This window comes from Arachis stenosperma, chromosome 4 (genome assembly GCF_014773155.1).
Source record: "Arachis stenosperma cultivar V10309 chromosome 4, arast.V10309.gnm1.PFL2, whole genome shotgun sequence".
In the NCBI taxonomy this organism is placed as follows: Eukaryota; Viridiplantae; Streptophyta; class Magnoliopsida; order Fabales; family Fabaceae; genus Arachis; species Arachis stenosperma.
The window spans coordinates 54,573,374-54,595,830 of NC_080380.1; the positions used below are offsets into that span (position 1 = coordinate 54,573,374).

The 22,457-nt window shown below is 36.3% G+C and overlaps 1 protein-coding gene and 1 non-coding gene across 2 annotated transcripts; one reads left to right on the forward strand and one right to left on the reverse strand.

The window, feature by feature from the left end:
- Positions 1-19,819: 19,819 nt before the first annotated feature.
- On the reverse strand, positions 19,820-19,927 carry LOC130978114 (small nucleolar RNA R71). Its single transcript, XR_009085776.1, has one exon. It is a non-coding gene; the product is annotated as a small nucleolar RNA R71 (small nucleolar RNA).
- An 842-nt stretch (positions 19,928-20,769) lies between these two features.
- On the forward strand, positions 20,770-22,035 carry LOC130974993 (uncharacterized). Its single transcript, XM_057899828.1, has one exon. It carries the CDS (start codon positions 20,770-20,772, stop codon positions 22,033-22,035), a length of 1,266 nt encoding a protein of 421 aa, XP_057755811.1.
- Positions 22,036-22,457: the final 422 nt, after the last annotated feature.

Sequence of the window (22,457 nt, forward strand, 5' to 3'; positions counted from 1 at the left end):
TCGGGACAGGTGATCTGCTACTTGGTTCTTTGTCCCTTTTCTGTCTCTTATTTCTATATCAAACTCTTGCAGAAGCAACACCCATCTTATGAGTCTGGGTTTTGAATCCTGCTTTGTGAGTAGATATTTAAGAGCAGCATGGTCAGTTTACACAATCACTTTTGATCCTACTAAATAAGATCTGAACTTGTCAATGGCGTAAACCACTGCAAGTAACTCTTTTTCTGTGGTTGTGTAGTTCTTTTGTGCATCATTTAAAACACGACTGGCATAATAAATGATGTGCAGAAGCTTGTCATGCCTTTGTCCCAACACTGCACCAATGGCATGGTCACTGGCATCACACATTAGTTCAAATGGTAATATCCATTCTGGTGCAGAGATAACTGGTGCTGTGACCAGCTTAGCTTTCAGAGTCTCAAACGCCTGCAGACACTCCTTATCAAAGATAAATGGCGTGTCAGCAGCTAGCAGATTACTCAGAGGTTTTGCAATTTTTGAAAAATCTTTTATAAACCTCTTATAGAATCCTGCATGTCCCAGAAAGCTTCTGATTGCCTTAACATTGGCAGGTGTGGTAATTTTTCAATTACCCCTACCTTAGCTTGATCCACGTCTATTCCCTTGTTTGAAATTTTGTGTCCAAGGACAATTCCTTCAGTCACCATAAAGTGACATTTCTCCCAGTTTAAAAACAGGTTAGTCTCTTGGCAAATCTTTAGAACAAGTGCTAGATGGTCAAGACAGGAGCTAAATGAGTTTCCAAATACTGAAAAGTCATCCATGAAGGCTTCCAGAAAATTTTCCACCATATCAGAGAAAATAGAGAGCATGCACCTTTGAAAGGTTGCAGGTGCATTGCACAGACCAAATGACATCTTTCTGTATGCAAATACTTCAGATGGACATGTGAATGCTATTTTTTCTTGATCCTGGGAATCTACTGCAATTTAATTATAACCTGAATATCCATTCAGAAAGCAATAGTAATCATGACCTGCTAGTCTTTCTAGCATCTGGTCTATGAATGGTAAAGGAAAATGATCCTTTCTGGTAGCTGTATTGAGCCTTCTGTAATCAATACACATACGCCACCCTGTAAATGTTCTTGTAGGAACCAGTTCATTTTTCTCATTATGAACCACTGTCATGCCACCCTTCTTAGGGACGACTTGGACAGGGCTTACCCAGGGGCTATTAGAAACAGTATAAATAATCCCAGCCTCTAGTAATTTAGTGACCTCCTTCTGCACCACCTCCTTCATGGCTGGATTCAGCCGCCTCTGTGGTTGAACCACTGGCTTAGCGTCATTCTCCAATAGGATCTTGTGCATGCATCTGGCTGGGCTAATACCCTTAAGATCACTGATGGACCACCCAAGAGCTGTCTTGTGTGTCCTCAGCACTTGAATTAGTGCTTCCTCTTCCTGTGGCTCTAAGGTAGAGCTTATGATTATAGGAAAAGTGTCACCTTCTCCCAGAAATGCATATTTCAGGGATGGTGGTAATGGTTTGAGCTCGGGTTTAGGAGGTTTCTCTTCTTCTTGAAGGATTTTCAAAGGTTCTATTATTCTCTCTGGTTCTTCCAGATCAGGCTGAACATCTTTAAAGATATCCTCTAGCTCTGATTTGAGACTCTCAGTCATATTGACCTCTTCCACCAGAGAGTCAATAATATCAATGCTCATGCAGTCGTTTAAGGTGTCTGGATGCTGCATAGCTTTGACAACATTCAACTTAAACTCGTCCTCATTGACTCTCAGTGTTAATTCCCCTTTTTGGACATCAATGAGGGTTCGTCCAGTAGCTAGGAAAGGTCTTCCTAGAATGAGAGTTGCACTCATGTGCTCCTCCATTTCCAAAACCACAAAGTCAGTGGGAAAGGCAAATAGCCCAACCTTGACAATCATGTCTTAAATCACGCCTGATGGGTATTTAATGGAGCCATCAGCAAGTTGGAGACATATCCGGGTTAGTTTGACTTCTTCAGTCAAACCAAGCGTTTTGATAGTGGATGCAGGTATTAGGTTGATACTTGCTCCAAGATCACATAGAGCTTTCATGGTACAAGTACCCTCTAATGTGCATGGTATCATGAAGCTTTCGGGATCTTTAAGCTTCTCTGGTAAGCTTTTCAGAATGACTGCATTGTATTCTTCAGTGAGGTAAACTTTTTCAGTTTCTCTCCAATGCTTCTTATGACTTAAGATCTCTTTCATGAACTTAGCATAAGAGGGTATTTGCTCAAGTGCCTCTGCAAAGCGGGCAAATTGCTTATCCTGTTCCGCTTGGCGAAGTTTCTGAGGATAAGGCATTTTGACTTTGTATTCCTCAACCTTAGTTGCTGCAGGTTTATTTCCTACAGATGTGGTTGGAGAAGCCTTTTTAGAGAGGTTGCTATCAGCACTTGTATGTGTCTGATCCCCCACTGGCGTTTGAATGCCAGGGTTGGAAGCTGGATCGGCGTTGGACGCCAACTCCTTACCTATTTCTGGCGTTTGAACGCTAGAACTAAGCTTTCCTTGGGCGTTTAATGCCAACTCCTTGCCTGTTTGTGTCATTTGAACACCAGAACTGAGCATGGGTTGGGCGTTTAATGCCAGCTCTCCGCCCTTTTCTGGCGTTTGAGGGCCAGAATTATTCCTCTCTAGGCTCTTACTATCCTCAGAGGGATTTTGGATAGCAATTTGTTCATTTCTTGGCTTCCTGCTGCCTTGAAGTGAGGTATTTAATATTTTTCCACTTCTTAATTGAACTGCTTGGCACTCTTCTGTTATTTTTTTTTTGATAATTGTTGTTCTGTTTGCTTCAACTATACTTCCATATTCATATTAGCCATTCTTGTGACTTGTAGTATCTCCTTGAATTCGGCTAGCTGTTTTGTTAGAAAATCTAATTGCTGGTTGAAGGAATACAAGAAGTTGAAGACACTGCAAAGTTGTCAGCCTGACCCTCTCACGCTAAAACGATCATAACCTGAGATACAGAGGTCCAAATGACACGGTTCTAGTTGTGTTGGAAAGCTAACGTCCCGGGCTTCGATTTGATATATAATTTGCTATAGTGGCCGTACAGATAGATGACGCGAATGCGCGCTCCACGCGGATGCGTCGCATCTGCGAATCTCATTCCACGCAAACGCGTGGATGACGCCTCCGCGTCACCTTGCCGCGACCTGTACGGACCAGAAAGCACTGGGAGTGACTTCTGGGCTGTTTTTGACCCAATTCTCGGCCCAGAAAACACAGATTAGAGGCTGGGAGTGGAGCAGAATGAATCATTCAATCATAACTCACATTTTTCATAATTTAGATGTAGTTTTTAGAGAGAGAGATTCTCTCCTCTCTCTTAGGATTTAGGATTAGGATTCCTCTTAAAGGATTTAGGATTTATTATTATTTCAACTTACAATTCTTCTGAGCTCTAGGTTTAATATTCCTTTATTTTGACTTCTCTTATTTTTAATTATATATGTTGCCAATTTGGCTTAATGACATTCATGTTATGTTTTCTTTAATTAATATAATTTGAGATATTTTAGACTTATGATTGTTTTCTCTAATTTATGTTATTGATGCTTGGGCTCTATCCAAATTATTTTCATTGAAGTAGATTTTATTCCCTTTTGGCTTTGGTTGATTAATTGGTAACTCTTGAGTTGTCAAACTCAGCAGTGGTTGAAATTGGCAGATTCTAATTGATCTAGATCGCTCTAAAGCTAGTCTTCCCACAGGGATTGACTAGGACTTGAGGATCAAACTAATTAGTCCACTTGACTTTCCTTTGATTTAGTAAAGGTTAACTAAGTGGGATTAAATCCCAATTCTCATCACACCTGATAAGGATAACTAGGATAGGACATCCAATTTCTCATATCTTGCCAAGAGTTTATTTTATAGTTATTTATTTATTTTTCTTGTCAATTAAATTACTTGTTCAACCCTTTTCAAAATCCCAAAATATACCTTTGCATAACCAATAATAGGAACACCTCCCTGCAATTCCTTGAGAAGACGACCCGAGGTTTAAATACTTCGGTTATCAATTTTATCAAGGGTTTGTTACTTGTGACAACCAAATGTTTGCACGAAGAGATTTTCTGTTGGTTTAGAATCTATACTCACAACGCGACTATATTTTTACAAATTCTTTACTAGCAAAAAATCTTCACATCAAAATGGCGCCGTTGCCGGGGAATTGCAAACGTGTGCCTTATTATTGGTTATTGTAAATATTTTCCAAAAAAAAATTTTCAGATTTTTATTTTAAAATTTTTATCTTATCTTATCTTATTTCAAAATCAAATTTCAAATCTTTTTCAAAAATAAAAAAATCATATCTTTTTCAAAATCTTATCTTATCTTTTTTTTTTTCAAAAATCATATCTTTTTCAAAATCTTATCCTATCTTTTTCAAAAATCATATCTTTTTCAAAATATTTTCTTTTTGTTAGTTTTTGTTTCTATTTTCTCCTTCTACTATGAACTCTCACCCCTTTGGCTATGAGTCTAGTTACAACTATGTTGCAGGAAGAGAAAGCTATAACAGGAATATGCATCAAGTTCAAAGTAATCAAAGATGGACGGAGCCAAGAGGATATGATCAACCCTTTAGGCGACAACACCTTCCAAGATATCATGGACGAAGACCATTCTATAATGCATACCAAGATGATAGATATGGTGGACCCCCTTGTAGTTACCAACAAGCCCCATCATATGCCAATGAACCACCTCCTCATCATAGCTTTGAACCACCACACTCACAAGTCCCTTTCCACCATTCACTTCCATATGACCCCAACCCTTGTCCACCACACCAACCACCATATGAACCATACCCAGAACCACCACCTCAATATACACCATCTCCATATCCTTATCAAGAGGAACCACCTCCGTGTTATGAACCTTTTCTCCCAACAAATGAACCCTCCTATCCACCCCAAACCTCCATGGAGAAAGCATTTGCCGATCTAAACTCTGCTATACAAGCTCTCGCTGCCCAAATCGGACCACCAAATATCCCCAATATTCAACCTTCAAGCTCTAATGCATTTCCATCTCAACCACATAATGATCCACCCATCCCATCACCACCATCCATGGAAGAGCACCAACATCCATCAATCCAAAAGCAACATGATCCCACTGATACTATTGACATGGAACAAGAGAGAGAGGATCATCTTCGTGAATCCATACTTCATAAGGAGCTAGAGGAGGCACTAAAGATGAAGGTAAAAGAGACCCTTGAAGATGAAAGAGTAATTGAAGGGAGTTGTCATGGAAAGGTAATCGTCAAGGAGGAACAAGAGTCAAGGGATCATTTCAAGGAAACAGTAGATCAATTTCATGCAACCCTTCATCAACTGGAGCAAGCAATAAATGAATTATCTTCCAGACGTTCAGACATCCAACAGACTCCCATGGCCCCATGTGGAGAATCCAATGAAGAATGTAGCATGAGGGAGACACTAGAAACTCCAGTGGACAATAAGGAGCAAGACTTTGTACTCGAACAAGTGGAGAAAGCCATAATAGTTGCAGAGGAAGAAGTGGTTGAAAATTTAGAAGATGCAGAACCTCCACGGGAACCTCAAGTCACAGAACCCTCTTCTAAGGAGTTTGAATTTGTTGTTGAGGAGGGTGTACAACCTCCAAGGCATATCATGGTTGAAGACTTGGAAGAGGTTGATCAAGAGATGGAGATTCAAGAAGAAAAAGCACAACCTCCCATGCTCTTGGTAAGCAATGAAGAAAAGATTGAAGTGGAAGAAAGCTACCAAGAGGAAGGGGTTGAAATTGAAGAAGCTTGCAAAGAGGTGAAAGTTGTTAGGGAAGAGCACAAGGGAATTGAGCTTGAAATCGCCCTGCCAAAGCTGTTGGAGACCTCTCCCCCAAAGCCATTACCGTCCAACACAACATTCAAGTGGGTAAAATTCATATCCCTTAGCTTTCTAATTCCACTTGAATATGGGCTACTGGAGACGGATGGTCAACTTAGAGCTCTTTGTGGCATCAAGAGTAAGAGGAAGATGGTCCGTGGTAGCAGTGGTCCTACAAGGTTCAACATGGTTGTATGCTCAAAATTTAAACGCAAAGGTTGGTGTAAAGCTTAACTGAATGGGTCTAGGAAGTTGTTTGGCCGCTTTAGTGAGAATTCAGATTGCCTACCACCCGGTTGGAACACTAAGGATCAACAAGAAGACGGGTGCAAAAGCAAGGTTTGGGACCCCGGAATTTATTGTGGCAATGCCTTGTCACTTGCTTTAACTTACTTGAAGGCTTTCTACGCCTTGTTTGGGACCCCAGAGGCTGTTGGCATTCCAAACACTGGTGGGGATTCCTGGATCAGTACAAACATAAGCCACCATAACAGGGAGCTCACCAAATATCCAACTTAAGGACTTTAACTAAAAGTGCTAGGTGGGAGACAACCCACCATGGTATGGTCGTTCTTTTTCAATTTAATTCTATTTTGTTTTATTTGTTTTTTAAGTTTACTTTTTTCTATTAAACCTGGAATTTTTCATAACATCCGCATTTGCATTGCATTCTGCATTTTTCCATGTTAGAAAAAAAAAAGAGAAGAGAAAGGGAGAGCACGCGACGCGACAGCGTCGCTGACGCGACCGCGTCGCAGGTAGCTCAGAGAGAATAATATATCAAATAGAGAGTCACGTAGGAGTGTGGCTGGAGGCGTGCCTTTGGCACAAATTATCCCACGTGACCGTGTCGCTGACGCGTCCGCGTCCCATGGGAAACATGCCACCCACGCGTCCGCATCACCCACGCAGACACGTGACCTGAAATTCGACGTAAGAAAGGATGCACGACCAAAAGTTGTGCTGGAGTGGTACTGGATTGGTGCTGAACGCACAAGCCCTACCATGCGGATGGATGGCTGACGCGTCCGCGTCACATCCCTATAATGGCCACTCACGCGATCGCGTCGATCACGCGACCGCGTCACCCTAGAATTTGGCAATAATGAATTTTTGAACAGAGAGCTGTGCGAGCACGAGGCTGCCCTCGTGTCAGTTGCACAAAATGCGTCACGCGTCCGCGTGACCGACGCGACCGCGTCGATTAATTTAAGCGCAAGTTGTGCGACCGCGTCCCCCACGCGTCCGCGTCGCTTGCGCCGCACAGCTTATCTAAATCAGCCAAATATTTCATCTTTTTTTCCCCAAATCTAAATCTTTTCTTTCCCTTCTTATTTCTTTCTTCCTTACTTTCTTTTTCTTTCTTTTTCTTTTAATTGGTGTTGGAAATTTATTTGGATCATTATTTTCTATATTTTGATGTGGATTAATTAGGAATTGTTTGACAATTATTAATTATTTTTAAGGTCACTTGCATGTTCAAAATTCAATACTTTCAATAACATATTTACCATACATGCTAAGTGTTTGTGAAAAAGCCCGTATGGCATTGTGCATTATTTTAAATTATTCTATTCTACTACTCTAATGCCTGCTTTTCAAAAAACCCTTTTATGTTTTATTAATTAAATATAATTGTCAATACAAACAGCTTATTAGTTTGAAAGAGATGATAATCTAACTTGGACATTTAGTGCTTGATCTATGCTACTCATGCCTTTTCCAGGCATGCCAATAAACATCTTGCATCTAATTGCCATTACATGCACTTGCTATATTTTCATTGATGACCTTTTCACATGTAGTCATGACCATGTGTTAACAACATCCTTCTTTACCGTGCATTGATTATCACTTATACTATCATCTTCCTTGCTCTAACCCTTAGTTTTAAAGTTACTTATTTTTTCCCTTTTCAGGATGGCCACCAAGAAGGGTGAAAAGAAAGCTACTCCCAAACCACCGGCAAGGAAAGGAACAAAAAGAGCACCAGCTGAGAAATCACAACCCCCATCCATCTACACAGCTTTGCATGCACCGAGGGCGGTGCAACCTTTAAGTGTGGGAGGTCGATACCGACTTCCGCGGGTTAGTTATTTTCTGACTCAACACCAATGTTTAAACTTCTCTGTAGTTAGTTCTTGCATTTGCATGTTTGATTGCATTATAGTTAGATTTTGTGCATATTTTACCACCACTTGGTTGAAGTAATAAATTTCTTTTCAAGACTTTATTTTATAATATTTCACTAATTTAAATTAAAAATTAAAAATTTCTATGTGTTAAATTTGTTTGAAGTTGTATTTGGAGCATGATTTTTGAGCCAAAGAACACACAACCTGTGAGATTTGAGCTTAATTACATGGTTACATTATTTAACCATAAATATTTTATTCTTTTGTGTTTTCTTCTCTATTATTGCAATCTTTACTTTGTTCCAATCTATATGTCCAATATTTAGTGTATTTACATGCTTGCATATGATTGAGGCCATTACTTGTTTTAGCTCACTTATCCCAAATAAGCCTACCCTTTAAATTACCTTTGTTAGCCACTTTGAGCTTTTTAATCCCCTTCTGTTCTATAACCACATCACTAGCCTTAAGCAAAAAAATAAATTAAATATCCCAATTGAATCTTTGGTTAGCTTAAGATAGAGATTGTGTATCAACTAAGTGTGGAAAAACTGTGGGAACATAGGTTAATAAGGGAATGTATCATGTTTCTAATTTATTTAAATATTGGGAATTTGGGAACTTACTCATGAAAAACCAAAATAAAAAAAATAATAAAAAAATCCATGTGCATTGACAATGTTATGTTTATTTTTATGATTAAAAAAAAATTTTCAATAAATAAGGGGACAAAATTACCCCAATGTTAAGCTTTAATAGAAAGATCAATGCACATGTGATAAAAGTAAAGAAATATCAAAAGTTTGGTACATGAGTATGTGATACAAAAGTGGAAATTATGGGTAGCTAGGCGTGATTTAAGAAGTTATATAGAGTGTGTGTGTGTTTATGTGAGAGCTTATGTTAGTCAAGGATTCAATTTATAGCTCACTTAGCCATACATATATCCTCACCCTTGCCTTGGCCCCATTACAACCTTGAAAAGACCTCATGATGTTTGCATTGGTACATTAAATACTTGTTGATTGGCTAGATGAAGAACAAAGTTTAGAAAGCATGACTAGAGAAGAGTAGAGTGAATTACCCTATACACTTGAGAGAAGTCAGAGTGCTATACACTACCAGTGAGGGTTCAACGCTTGATTCTATGTTCCCTGCTTTCATAAGCTATCTTCTTACAAGTTTACTTGTCTTTCATTGTATAATTTGAATTAGTGGAATTGATTCATATTATTCTTAAAGAACTTGCTTACTCTTAACCAAGTAGATAGAAACATTTTTGCATTCATATAGATAGGTTGCATTTCATACATTTTAGGATTCCTCTTCATTCCTTTATAGCTTCTCTTGAGCTTAGCATGAGGACATGCTAATATTTAAGTGTGGGGAGATTGATAAACCACTATTTTATGGTTTATCTTGTGCTCAATTGAGTGGTTTTTATCAAGCCTTTGCACACTTATTCATACTATTTGCACAATTCCTTCCTTATGATATGATATATGTGAAAACATGCTTTCTATGCTTTAAAAATATTAAATTTAATTATCCTTTATTACCATTCGATGCCTTGATATGTGTGTTAAGTGATTTAAGAGACTACAGGGCAGGAATGGCTCAGAGGATGGAAAGGAAGCATGCAAAAGTGGAAGGAATACAAGAAGTTGAAGGAATTGCAAAGCTGTCAGCCTGACCCTCTCACACTAAAACGATCATTACTTGAGCTACAGAGGTCCAAATGACGCGGTTCCAGTTGCGTTGGAAAGCTAACGTCTGGGATTCAATTTGATATATATTTGCCATAGTGGCCATACAGATAGGCGACGCGAACATGCGCTCCACGATGATGCGTCGCATCTGCGAATCTCATTCCACGCAAACGCATGGATGACGCCTCCGCGTCACCTTGCCGTGACCTGTACGGACCAGAAAGCGCTGGGAGTGACTTTTGGGCTGTTTTTGACCTAATTCTCGGCCCAGAAAACACATATTAGAGGCTGGGAGTGGAGCAGAATGAATCATTCAATCATAACTCACATTTTTCACAATTTAGATGTAGTTTTTAGAGAGAGAGGTTCTCTCCTCTCTATTAGGATTTAGGATTAGGATTCCTCTTAAAGGATTTAGGATTTATTATTATTTCAACTTACAATTCTTCTGAGCTCCAGGTTTAATATTCCTTTATTTTGACTTCTCTTATTTTTTAATTATATATGTTGCCAATTTGGCTTAATGACATTCATGTTATGATTTTCTTTAATTAATATAATTTGAGGTATTTCAGACTTATGATTGTTTTCTCTAATTTATGTTATTGATGCTTGGGCTCTATCTAAATTATTTTCATTCAAGTAGATTTTATTTCCTTTTGGCTTTGGTTGATTAATTGGTAACTCTTGAGTTGTCAAACTCAGCAGTGGTTGAAATTGGCAGATTCTAATTGATCTAGATCGCTCTAAAGCTAGTCTTCCTACAGGGATTGACTAGGACTTGAGGATCAAACTAATTAGTCCACTTGACTTTCCTTTGCTTTAGTAAAGGTTAACTAAGTGGGATTAAAACCCAATTCTCATCACACCTGATAAGGATAACTAGGATAGGACTTCTAATTTCTCATATCTTGCCAAGAGTTTATTTTATAGTTATTTATTTATTTTTCTTGTCAATTAAATTACTTGTTCAACCCTTTTCAAAATCCCAAAATATACCTTTGCATAACCAATAATAGGAACACCTCCCTGCAATTCCTTGAGAAGACGATCCGATGTTTAAATACTTCGGTTATCAATTTTATCAGGGATTTGTTACTTGTGACAACCAAATGTTTGTACGAAGGGATTTTCTGTTGGTTTAGAATCTATACTCACAACGCGACTATATTTTTACAAATTCTTTACTAGCAAAAAATCTTAACGTCAATCCACCAGCTGAGTGGTCCAAAGACATCTGAGCTTTCTCTGTAAGCCCATAATAGAAGATGTCTAACTGCACCCACTCTGAAAATATTTCAGAGGGGCATTTTCTTAGCATCTCTCTGTATCTCTCCCAGGCATCATAAAGAGATTCATTATCTCCTTGTTTAAAGCCTTGGATGTTTAGCCTTAGCTGTATCATCCGTTTTGGAGGGAAATATTGATTCAGGAATTTTTCTGACAACTGTTTCCATGTCCTTATGCTAGCCTTAGTTTGGTTATTTAACCACCTCTTAGCTTGGTCTTTTACAACAAATAGAAACAGTAATAATATGTAGACATCCTGATCTACTTTCTTATCATGTACTGTGTCAGCAATTTGTAAGAACTGTGCCAGAAACTCTGTAGATTCTTTCTGTGGAAGACCGGAATACTGGCAACTTTGCTGCACCATGATAATGAGCTGAAGATTCAACTCAACACTACTGACTCCGATGAAGGGTATACAGATACTACTCCCATATGAAGCAGTAGTGGGGTTAGCATATGACCCCAGAGTCCTTCTGGACTGTTCATTTCTACTTAGATCCATGATGGAGTAAGGGAGATGATGTAGATAAAAATTTTATTTTATATTTATTTATTTATTTATATATATATTTTTTTCGAAATAGTAAAATAAAAAAATAAAATAATAATAATAAAAGAAGATTTGAAAAAATTTTATGAAGATTTTCGAAAATAGGAGGAGAGAGAAAGTAGTTAGGATATTTTTGAAAAAGATATGATTTTAAAAATCTTAAAAGGATATGATTTGAAAAATTTTGACCAAGTCAACCCAAGGGATTCGAAAATTTATGAATAATTAAAGGAAAAGATATATTTTTTTTTTGAATTTTGAATTTTATTATAAAAGAGAAAAACACACAAAAGACACAAGACTTAAAATTTTTAGATCCAATGCTTCTTGTTTTCGAAAATTTTGGAGGGAAAACACCAAGGCACACCAAACTTAAAAATTTTAAGATCAAAACACAAAGAAGACTCAATAACACCTTGAAGACTCACAAGAACAACAAGAACAAAGGCAAGAACACCAAACTTAAAATTTTTAGAAAACAAAAATAAAATTTTCGAAAATTAAAGAAAAATTGACAAGAGAACACCAAACTTAAAGTTTGGCACAAGATTTAATCAAAGAAAAATTATTTTTGAAAAAGTTTTAAAAGGAAGATACCCAATTACCAAGAACAGAAGCACAATGCTCTAACCAACTGAGCTATAAATTTAGCGTGTTTTAAAAGAAGTATTTTTAAAGCAAAACAAAACATGTAATTCGAAAATTGAAAGATAAAGAAAAGCATGCAATTGACACCAAACTTAAAACATGACACTAAACTCACAGAAAAACTCAAAATTAATAAAGAAAAATAATATTTTTGAAAAATTTTTGAAAAGAAAATAAAAGACTCTGACCCAAAAGACAAAATTTTCCTAATCTAAGCAACAAGATTCACCGTCAGTTGTTCAAACTCAAACAATCCCCGGCAACGGCGCCAAAAACTTGGTGCACGAAATTGTAAATCACACTTTTCACAACTCGTACTACTAACCAGCAAGTGCACTTGGTCGTCCATGTAATACCTTACGTGAGTAAGGGTCGAATCCCACGGAGATTGTTGGTTTGAAGCAAGCTATGGTTATCATGTAACTCTTAGTCAGGATAATAATAATTCTCAGTTTTGATTGGTAGTAAATAAAAAGCATGGATTAAATAATACTTGTTATGCAGTAATGGAGAATATATTGAAGCTTTGGAGATGCTTTGTCTTTTGAATCTCTACTTTCCCCCTGTCTTTTTCTTCACGCACGCAAGGTTCCTCCTATGGCAAGCTGTGTGTTGGTGGATCACCGTTGTCAATGGCTACCATCCGTTCTCTCAGTGAAAATGGTCCAGGTGCACTGTCACCGTATGGCTAATCATTTGTCGGTTCTCACTCATGCTGGAATAGGATCCATTGACCCTTTTGCGTCTGTTACTACACCCAACCCTTGTAAGTTTGAAGCTCATCACAGTCATTCAATCCCTGAATCCTACTCAGAATACCACAGACAAGGTATAGACTTTTCGGATTCTCAAGAATACTGCCAATGGATTCTAGCTTATACCACGAAGATTCTGATTAAGGAATCCAAGAATATTCATTCAATCGAAGGTAGAACAGAGGTGGTTGTCATGCATGCGTTCATAGGTTGAGAATGGTGATGAGTGTCACGGATCATCACCTTTTTCACATTGAAGTGCGAATGAATATCTTAGATAGAAACAAGCGTGTTTGAATAGAAAATAGAAATAATTGCATTAATTCTTCGAGACACAGCAGAGCTCCTCACCCCCAACAATGGAGTTTAGAGACTCATGCCGTCAAAAAGTACAAAGTTCAGATCTAAAAAATGTCATGAGATACAAAATAAATCTCTAAAAGTTGTTTAAATACTAAACTAGCAACCTAGGTTTACAGAAAATGAGTAAACTGAGATATATAGTGCAAAAATCCACTTCTAGGGCCCACTTGGTGTGTGCTGGGGCTGAGACTTGAGCTTTTCATGTGCCTGGGCTGTTTCTGGAGTTAAACACCAGATTGTAACCTATTTTGGGCGTTTAACTCCAACTTGTAGCCTGATTCTGCCGTTTAACGCTAGAATGGAACATGGAACTGGCGTTAAACGCCAGTTTATGTCGTTTATCTTCAAGCAAAGTATAAACTATTATATATTGCTAGAAAGCCTTGGATGTCTACTTTCCAACGCAATTGAGAGTGCACCAATTGGACTTCGGTAGCTCCAGAAAATCTATTTCAAGTGCAGGGAGGTCAGAATCCAACAGCATCAGCAATCTTTTTTCAGCCTGAATCAGATTTTTGCTCAGATCCCTCAATTTCTGCCAGAAAATACCTGAAATCACAGAAAAACACACGAACTCATAGTAAAGTCCAAAAATATGAATTTTGCCTAAAAACTAATAAAAATATACTAAAAACTAACTATAACATACTAAAAACTACATGAAATTACCCCCAAAAAGTGTATAAAATATCCACTCATCAGCTACACTTTAAAAGCGTGCCAATAGGTTATGAACTAAATTACAGCAATGATTATAAAGCATGGCTATTGATTGCTGCTGTACACTATGGCCACCCTTTTAAAGAGTGGCTGTAAAATAGTTCAGTACCTATTGGCACTCTTTTTTTATAAATCTTACAAAGTCATAGATAATTTTAAAATTTAAAAGATGACTACTAATTTTAAATCAACTAATCCTTGCTTCATAAACTTGTCACAAAAAAAGTGTTTGATCACATGTTATACTCTAACAAAATACCAAAGAGTAATTACCCAAATCAGTCCCTGAGGATTTCAGAATCGGACATTTTAGTCCCCAAGAAAAATTAATACACAGATTAATCCCCAAGGTTTTACTCCGGCAGACAAATCAGTCCCCAGTTCATTTTCCGGCAGTGTAATTACCCAGATCAGTCCCCAGAGATTTTAAAAACGGACATTTTAGTCCCCAAGAAAAACTAATGTACAAATCAATCCCCAACGTTTCTCTCTGTTAGACATAATAGTCCCCTGTCCAAAAATAAAATAAAATAAAATAATTATTATTATTAATTACACAATAATATTGTACTATATTTTTTGTATTTTTTGGACAAAAATAATGATAAATTTGTTCATTAAATTCATATATATATATATATATATATATATATATATATATATATATTCACTCAATAATAATAATAATAATAATAATAAAATTACTAGAGATTATTTTACAAGAAATTTAAAGTTAAAATCATTTGATATGTTTGTATTTAATATAATCAAAAGACGGCGTATGTAAAAAAAATATATATGTTTGTATTAAAAAATATGTATTAAAAGAAAATATTTTAATTTGGATTAATATTAAATACATATTTTTTAATACAAACATTTTTTAAAATATTACATCTTTTGATTATATAAATATAAAAATATCAAATAGTTTTAACCTTGAATTTCTTATAAAATAATCTCTAATAATTTTTGATTATTATTATTATTAATTAAAATCATTTGATATTTTTGTATTTAATATAATTAAAAGATGTACTATTATTATTAATTACATAATAATTATACCATGATTTTTTGTATTTTTTAGATAAAAATAATAATTATTCATTAGATTCTTATATATATATATATATATATATATATATATATATTAATATAATATATATATATATATATATATATATATATATATATATAGTCACTCAATAATAATAATAATAATAAATAAAACTATTAGAGATTATTTTACAAGAAATTCAAGGTTAAAACTATTTGATATTTTTATTTAATATAATCAAAATGTAATATTTTAAAAAAATGTTTGTATTAAAAAAATATGTATTTAATATTAATCCAAATTAAAATATTTTCTTTTAATACATATTTTTTAATACAAACATATATATATTTTTTTTACCAAGAATATCTTTTGATTATATTAAATACAAAAATATCAAATGGTTTTAACTTTAAATTTCTTGTAAAATAATCTCTACTAATTTTATTATTATTTTATTATTATTATTATTATTATATTATTATTATTATTATTATTGACACTATATATATAAGAATTTAATAAATAAATTTATCATTATTTTTGTCCAAAAAATACAAAAAATATAGTACAATATTATTGTGCAATTAATAATAATAATTATTTAATTTTATTTTATTTTTGGACAGGGGACTATTATGTCTAACAGAGAGAAACGTTGGGGATTGATTTGTACATTAGTTTTTCTTCGGGACTAAAATGTCCGTTTTTAAAATCTCTGGGGACTGATCTGGGTAATTACACTGTCGGAAAATGAACTGGGGACTGATTTGTCTGCCGGAGTAAAACCTTGGGGATTAATCTGTGTATTAATTTTCCTTGGGGACTAAAATGTCCGATTCTGAAATCCTCAGGGACTGATTTGGGTAATTACTCAATACCAAAAATCAAAGTCTCATCCACTAGCAGTTTCCTAATACATGAATTACAATTCCAACATGGGTTACATTATCTACTTCCTTTACACTTCATTACAAAATATAAAACTTCATGATTACTGATCATTATTGTGAACGAAACTGTTTTCAGCACTTCCCTGCATAATTTTAAATATTGTTGTGTTAGTGCATCTTATACCAAACCAAAAAATGAAAAGACATATATTATCAACAAATGAATGTGATAGTCATACAATAATCGTAACCAGCAAAGGCTTTTCTTTCATTGAAAGCCACTATACTTTTTTTTGTTCTTAAAGTTTTCAAAAAAGGGAAAGGGTACTGATATAGGAAGCTAACAATCAAACTACCCCCTCCCTTTTTTTTTTCAACTGTCACATGTTTTTCAACAATGGCATGTATCACTCTAACTCCTAATATATTTCACAACCAAATTAACCATTCTTGTAGCCCTATACTGCACCTGTAGTCACATGCATGCACCATAAGTTTATACTTGCAACTGGAGAATCAATACAAATTGCATATGGATCAATTCTATAACCGATCCCCAATAAATAAATCAAGAAAAATCAGATATACCATGAGAGCCATTAATTCCTTCTGGAGTCTGTAAAAATCAAAACAAACAAAACCATTAAAATTCAATTATGGTTTCTTTTCTTTTCCTTTTTCCAATTTGATTAGGAAAAAGTGCAAATCTTCAAAGATTTCTCGTGTTTTTCAAAATTGAGATTCAATGCCACACTAGATACAAAACAAAACACTACTAAAAAGTCAACAACTTTGAATTCAGATTCCAATTCAACACCATTAGCACCATTTATAATCTTTTATCTCACTATCAAATGTCCAAAATCAATAACAACAATAAGTCAACTACTTTGAATGGAAATATATCGAATATCCAAAGATAGTGACTTACATCTTTGGGTGGAATATGAGTTGATTCAGAGGAGCAAGGAGTATTTCTCGGTCTGCTACTTGAGGCATCCAAAGGAGAATTTTGGGAAGCTTGCACTAAGGTTGCTACCTCTTCCTCACTCATTCTAGGGTTGACTTGGTGTACCAATACCTTTAATAAACTACATACACCGTCCATCTTCTTCTCTAATGATTCAACCTTGTTGTTGTATTCAACTTTGACTTGTCGAATCTCCTCATCCTTTTTAAGAGTGCTTTTTGTAATCGAAGCCCCACAACAATGAACTCAACCTTGTTGGTCCTTTCCTAACACTCCTAGAAATGTATCCTCATTATTTTCCCCTGTCTCTATGTGGGTTTGAAGTTCAGCTAGTCAAAAGTGAGGAGCAATAAAATACAAAGCCGTATTAACTCAATATTAATAGGAATCACTATAGAATTTATATTGTACAAATCCAAATACAAATACAAACAACTTACAAACACGTTAGGCATTGCCCCCATAAAAAGTATGGACCTTACAATCAGATCCAGACTAGTATTCCAGATAACTCTGGAAATAATAGTCATTATAGATGTGTGGATGCTTCCAGGCCTATTGCAAACATGAGAGAAATCAAGGCGCGAGTTCCTCTTTTGAATTTGCAATAAACACTTTCTGTATTGTATGTACTATTTTAGTATATATCTGAGTTCTTCACGCACGTATGGTGCACGCGTACGCATGAAAAAGCAAAATTTCAGATTTCACGCTTGCACGTGAACCACACGTACGCGTAGGTAACCAGAATGTTGGCCCTCCAACGTGGAGTTAAACGTCAATGACGGCAAGCTTTATAGTTTTTCTAGTTTTGTTCTAAATGGCGTTTGAGTCAACGTTGGCCATCAAACGTTGACTCCAACGTGAAGCATCAGATCTCACAATTCAAACAGATCTCTTCTCAATAGCAACGGAAACCAATTGGAGCCACTCTCAACCCAATTCCAGCAAGGCCAAAAGCCCAATTCAGAGATTGAAGATCAATGAAAGAAAGTGTAGAAATAGCTTAGAATTTGAGTTAGGAAGAAAATGTTCTTTCTCATTTTTTTCGAATCTTTACACTTTCTGTACTTTTCATTTTCAGAATTCAGAATGTATCTTTTAATTCCAATTTCCATTTTGAGAGCTATGAACAACTAAACCCCTTTCATTGGGTTAGGGAGCTCTATTGTAATTCAATGGATCAATAGCAGTTTTCATCTTCTTCTTCTTTCTTTTCTCTTGATATTTGTTAGAAAGCTTTTGGTCATATTGCAATTGGATAGTTGTCTTGAGAGAGAAGCTATCCATAATTAGAATTCTTCGGATCCTTGAGAGAGGGATGAAAAATTTATGCTAGAATTGCTTTCTCACATTGGATTAGATTGGGAGTTGGATGGAGATAGTGACATGTAATCCTACCAATACTTTGATCTATGAATTTGTGTGGTATAGTCAGTGACTGAACTTCAACTCTTCCCATGAGCAATTAAATCAATACATTGGGTAATTGTTCATGCTTAGAGAGATTGGTGAGCCAAGACATTGGGATCCTTTCATCTAAGATTGCCAAGTAATGTCAATGAATGCATTGATTGAGGAAGAAGCAAAAATGATTTGATCTGGAGAATTCAATATCTCCTGAAACCCAATGAATCCCCATCTCTGATCTTACCCATTCTATTTACGTTCTGCTTCTTTAATTTTCATGCTAATTCCTCATTCCCATTTAATTTCTTGCAATTTAGTTTTCTGTCATTTAATTTCATGCAATTTAATTTCTGTCATTTACTTTCTTGCAATTTAAGTTTTCCATCAATTCTACTTTCTGTAATTCTCAACCAATCTGATTTCGCTCAACTAGAACAATTCACCAATTATAATTGATCGATCTACCAATCCCTGTGGGATTCGACCTTACTCTATTGTGAGTTTTTACTTGACGACGAACCAGTGCACTTGCCGGTACGAAATTTGCTGAGAGGTAAATTTTAGCGTATCAAGTTTATGGCGCCGTTGCCGGAGATTGGTTTTGTATTGACAATTACTAAATTGGAGGATTACTAGATTGAGCACTTTTCTTTTCTTTTGATTAATTGAGTTTTAATTTCAGCTGTTCATTTTAATTTTTCTGTAATTTTAGTTGTTTTTTTTTATTTTTTCATTCTCTTTTACTTTCTAGCAAGCTAACCCTCTTTTACTTTCTAACTAAGCTAACTATACTCTATTTTAGTGGACTCTGCATTTGCTATTTCTTGTACTTGTTCATTATATGACAGGTAGAAGAGAGGCCTCAACCTTATTTGATAGTGAACCGGAAAGAACCTTCCTATGATTAAGGTGGGAAGCAAGAGGAAAGAGGGATGTTGATGCAGAAGAAGAGGAGGAAGATTTGGATATAACCATGGAGGATGATATGAAAAATCATCATGAAGGAGAGGTGAATAACCATTCCAGAAGAGGTGGAGCCAACCCTGCTAGGCAAGAGAGGAGAGTTCTGGGATCATACATCAATCCAAACCCAGAAAACTGTGGTAGCAGCATTCAAAAGCCAACTATCAATGCTAATAACTTTGAATTGAAGCCCCAGCTCATAACTCTTTTCCAGAACAATTGCTCTTTTGGAGGGAGTGCCTAAGAGGATCCTAATGAGCATCTCACTAAATTCCAAAGGATATGTGACACAGTTAAATCTAACGGTGTTCATCCTGACACCTATAGATTGCTACTATTTCCATTTTCTTTGAGGGACAAAGCATCAAAATGGCTAGAATCATTTTCCAAGGAAAGCTTGACCACCTGGGAAGATGTAATGAGCAGATTCTTGACAAGGTTCTACCCTCCACAAAAAGTAAACAGGCTAAGAACGGAAGTAAAGGACATTCAGACAGCAGGATGGTAAGACTCTTTATGAAGCTTGGGAGAGATTCAAGGATTTGACAAGGAAATGCCCCCTGATATGTTTAATGAGTGGGTGCAAATTCATATCTTCTATGAAGGGCTGAATCATGAATGGAAAAAAGCTGTAGACCACTCATCTGGAGGTTCCCTCAACAAAAAGAAGACCATTGAAGAAGCCATTGATGTGATAGAAACAGTGGCTGACAATGAGTACTTTTATGCCTCAAACAGAAGTAACAACAGGGGAGTCCTATAATTAAACCATATGGATACAATCCTGGCTCAGAACAAGATGATCACCAAGCAACTGGCTAAATTGACCAAGCAAATGGAGAAGAATCAGGCCGCAGCAATCCACACTCAACCACACCTCAAGAAGAGTTGGAGATAGAAGAAGGAGTTAACTGGGAGGAAGCTAATTACCTTGGAAATTTATCTAGGCAAGCTAATGATCCATATTCTAAAACTTATAACTCTGGTTGGAGAAACCATCCAAATTTTGGGTGCGGGAACCAACAAAGCCAAGGCCAAGACCACAAACCTCAAAACCCAACCCAGTATAACAACTCCACTCACCAAAACTCCAACCAAAGACCATACCATGCCACACAAAACAATTATTCATAGCCACCATACGAAAACCACAATAACCACCTTCAACATCCTAATCACAACCGAACATCACCACATGATGAAGACAGAATGACCAGAATGGAAGCTATGATTGCCAATCTTTGCAAAGAGTCTGAAGACATGAAAAAATTCCGGGAAGAAGTGAGGGGGAGTATAAACAGCCAAGGAAAGGTTATTAAGAACCTCAAATCTCAAGTAGGACATCTTTCACAGTAGATTCTGAAGTCCATCGATAGTTTCCCAAGTGACACAGAGAAAAACCCAAGAGGGGAAATGAAGAAGGTGAGATGGGAAGAGTGTAAGGCAATTACTCTTGCAAATGAAAAATTCCTGGAAGAAAATACCAGCAAGCCAACAGAGCACAACCAAGAGAGTTCCCAGAACAACTTAGAGAGAAAGGAACAGGAAACTGGATCTGTACAAAGAAAAGAATCAACAGGGAAGGAAATTCAGAAATCTTATGTGCCAAGGGCACCATTTCCACAGAGACTCCTGGGAGGTGAGAAGGAAAGGTCGTATTCAAGATTCCTAGATATATTTGGATCTCTCAGTGTCAACATCCCCTTTATCAAAGCTCTCCAACAGATGCCTACATACATCAAGTACATGAAGGAGATGCTGACAAAGAAAGGAACCTTAAAAGGAGGACAGACTGTGACAATGAACAAGGAATGTAGTGCCCTCATCAAGAAAGAGGTGCTCCTAAAGAAAAAAGATACAAGGAGCTTTCATATTCCCTGTGTCATAAGAGAAACAAAAATTTACAGAGGATTTTGTGATCTTGGAGCTAGCATAAATTTGATGCCTCTGTCTCTTATGAAGAAGTTGCAAATTAATGAGCTGAGATCCACTGATGTAATCATACAATTGGCTGATAAAACTCAGAAGCAGATTGAAGGAGCAGTCGAAAATGTGTTGGTGAAAGTGGGAAATAACTTCTTCCCGACAGACTTTGTTGTTCTGGACATGGAGGAAATTTACCTCCATCCTATTATTTTGGGGAGACCATTTCTAGCCATTGGTCGAGCACTCATTGATGTAGAACAAGGAGAGTTGATACTGAGAATATATGATGAGCAGCTCACTTTCCAGGTCTTCAAGCCCATGCATGAATCTGAGCAAGAGAGCAAAAACATAAAGGAAGAATATAGGGAGAGTTTTCTAAAGGAGAATAGCAATGAACTACCAGACAAGCATCTGAAGCTTCCCTTGATAGATAAACAAGAAACTCAAGAGATGAAGCAACCAATGGAGTTCAAGGAAGAGCTGAAGTCACAAGAATCAGTAAGAGCAACTAACAAGGATCTCCCTAACACAAGAGTCAATGGAGCACTAATGGAAGAAGAAAAGAGTTGTGAAGAAATTGCCAAGGGGATGGAGAAACAAGAAGGTGCCTACAGAAGGTTTCTCCCCTGGAGACAAGGTGATATCAATCCACCATCCACCAATCCCACCCCATCTTCCAACCATTGCATCTCAGTTACCTCAAGTATTCACCATCAAAAAAGTCCTTTCCCTAGAGCATTTGAAGATTATTAAGGAATCAAATGGGGATAGTTTCACAGTGAGAGGAGAGGACTCAAGCATTACAAGCCACCGTAGCAGTAAACCAATCGTTAAGCTAATGACGCTAAAGAAGTGCTCCATGGAAGGCAGCCCATGATTTAATTTCATTATTTTTAATGCTTCAGTATGAATAATACTTATTGCTCTAACATGAATTCAAGTTCTCATAAACAATTTTGACAACTATCCATGACATTATGAAGCATATGATTCAATCCTAAGTTTGCTGTACCTACAGGCACACTAAGACACCCTTTAAAAAATGATGATCATCTTGCTATTTTGACATGTGCTTCTTGTAATATATAGACAAATATTAAGTTTGGTGTGCTATATATTGCAAGAATAAAGTCATGAGAGCCCAAGTTCTTTTGAGTCTTGAAAGTCATACAAGT

What these genes read in the sequence shown, in the direction of transcription:
- LOC130974993 (XM_057899828.1), top strand. Translation starts at nt 20,770, where the DNA reads ATGAAGAAGGTGAGATGGGAAGAGTGTAAGGCAATTACTCTTGCAAAT.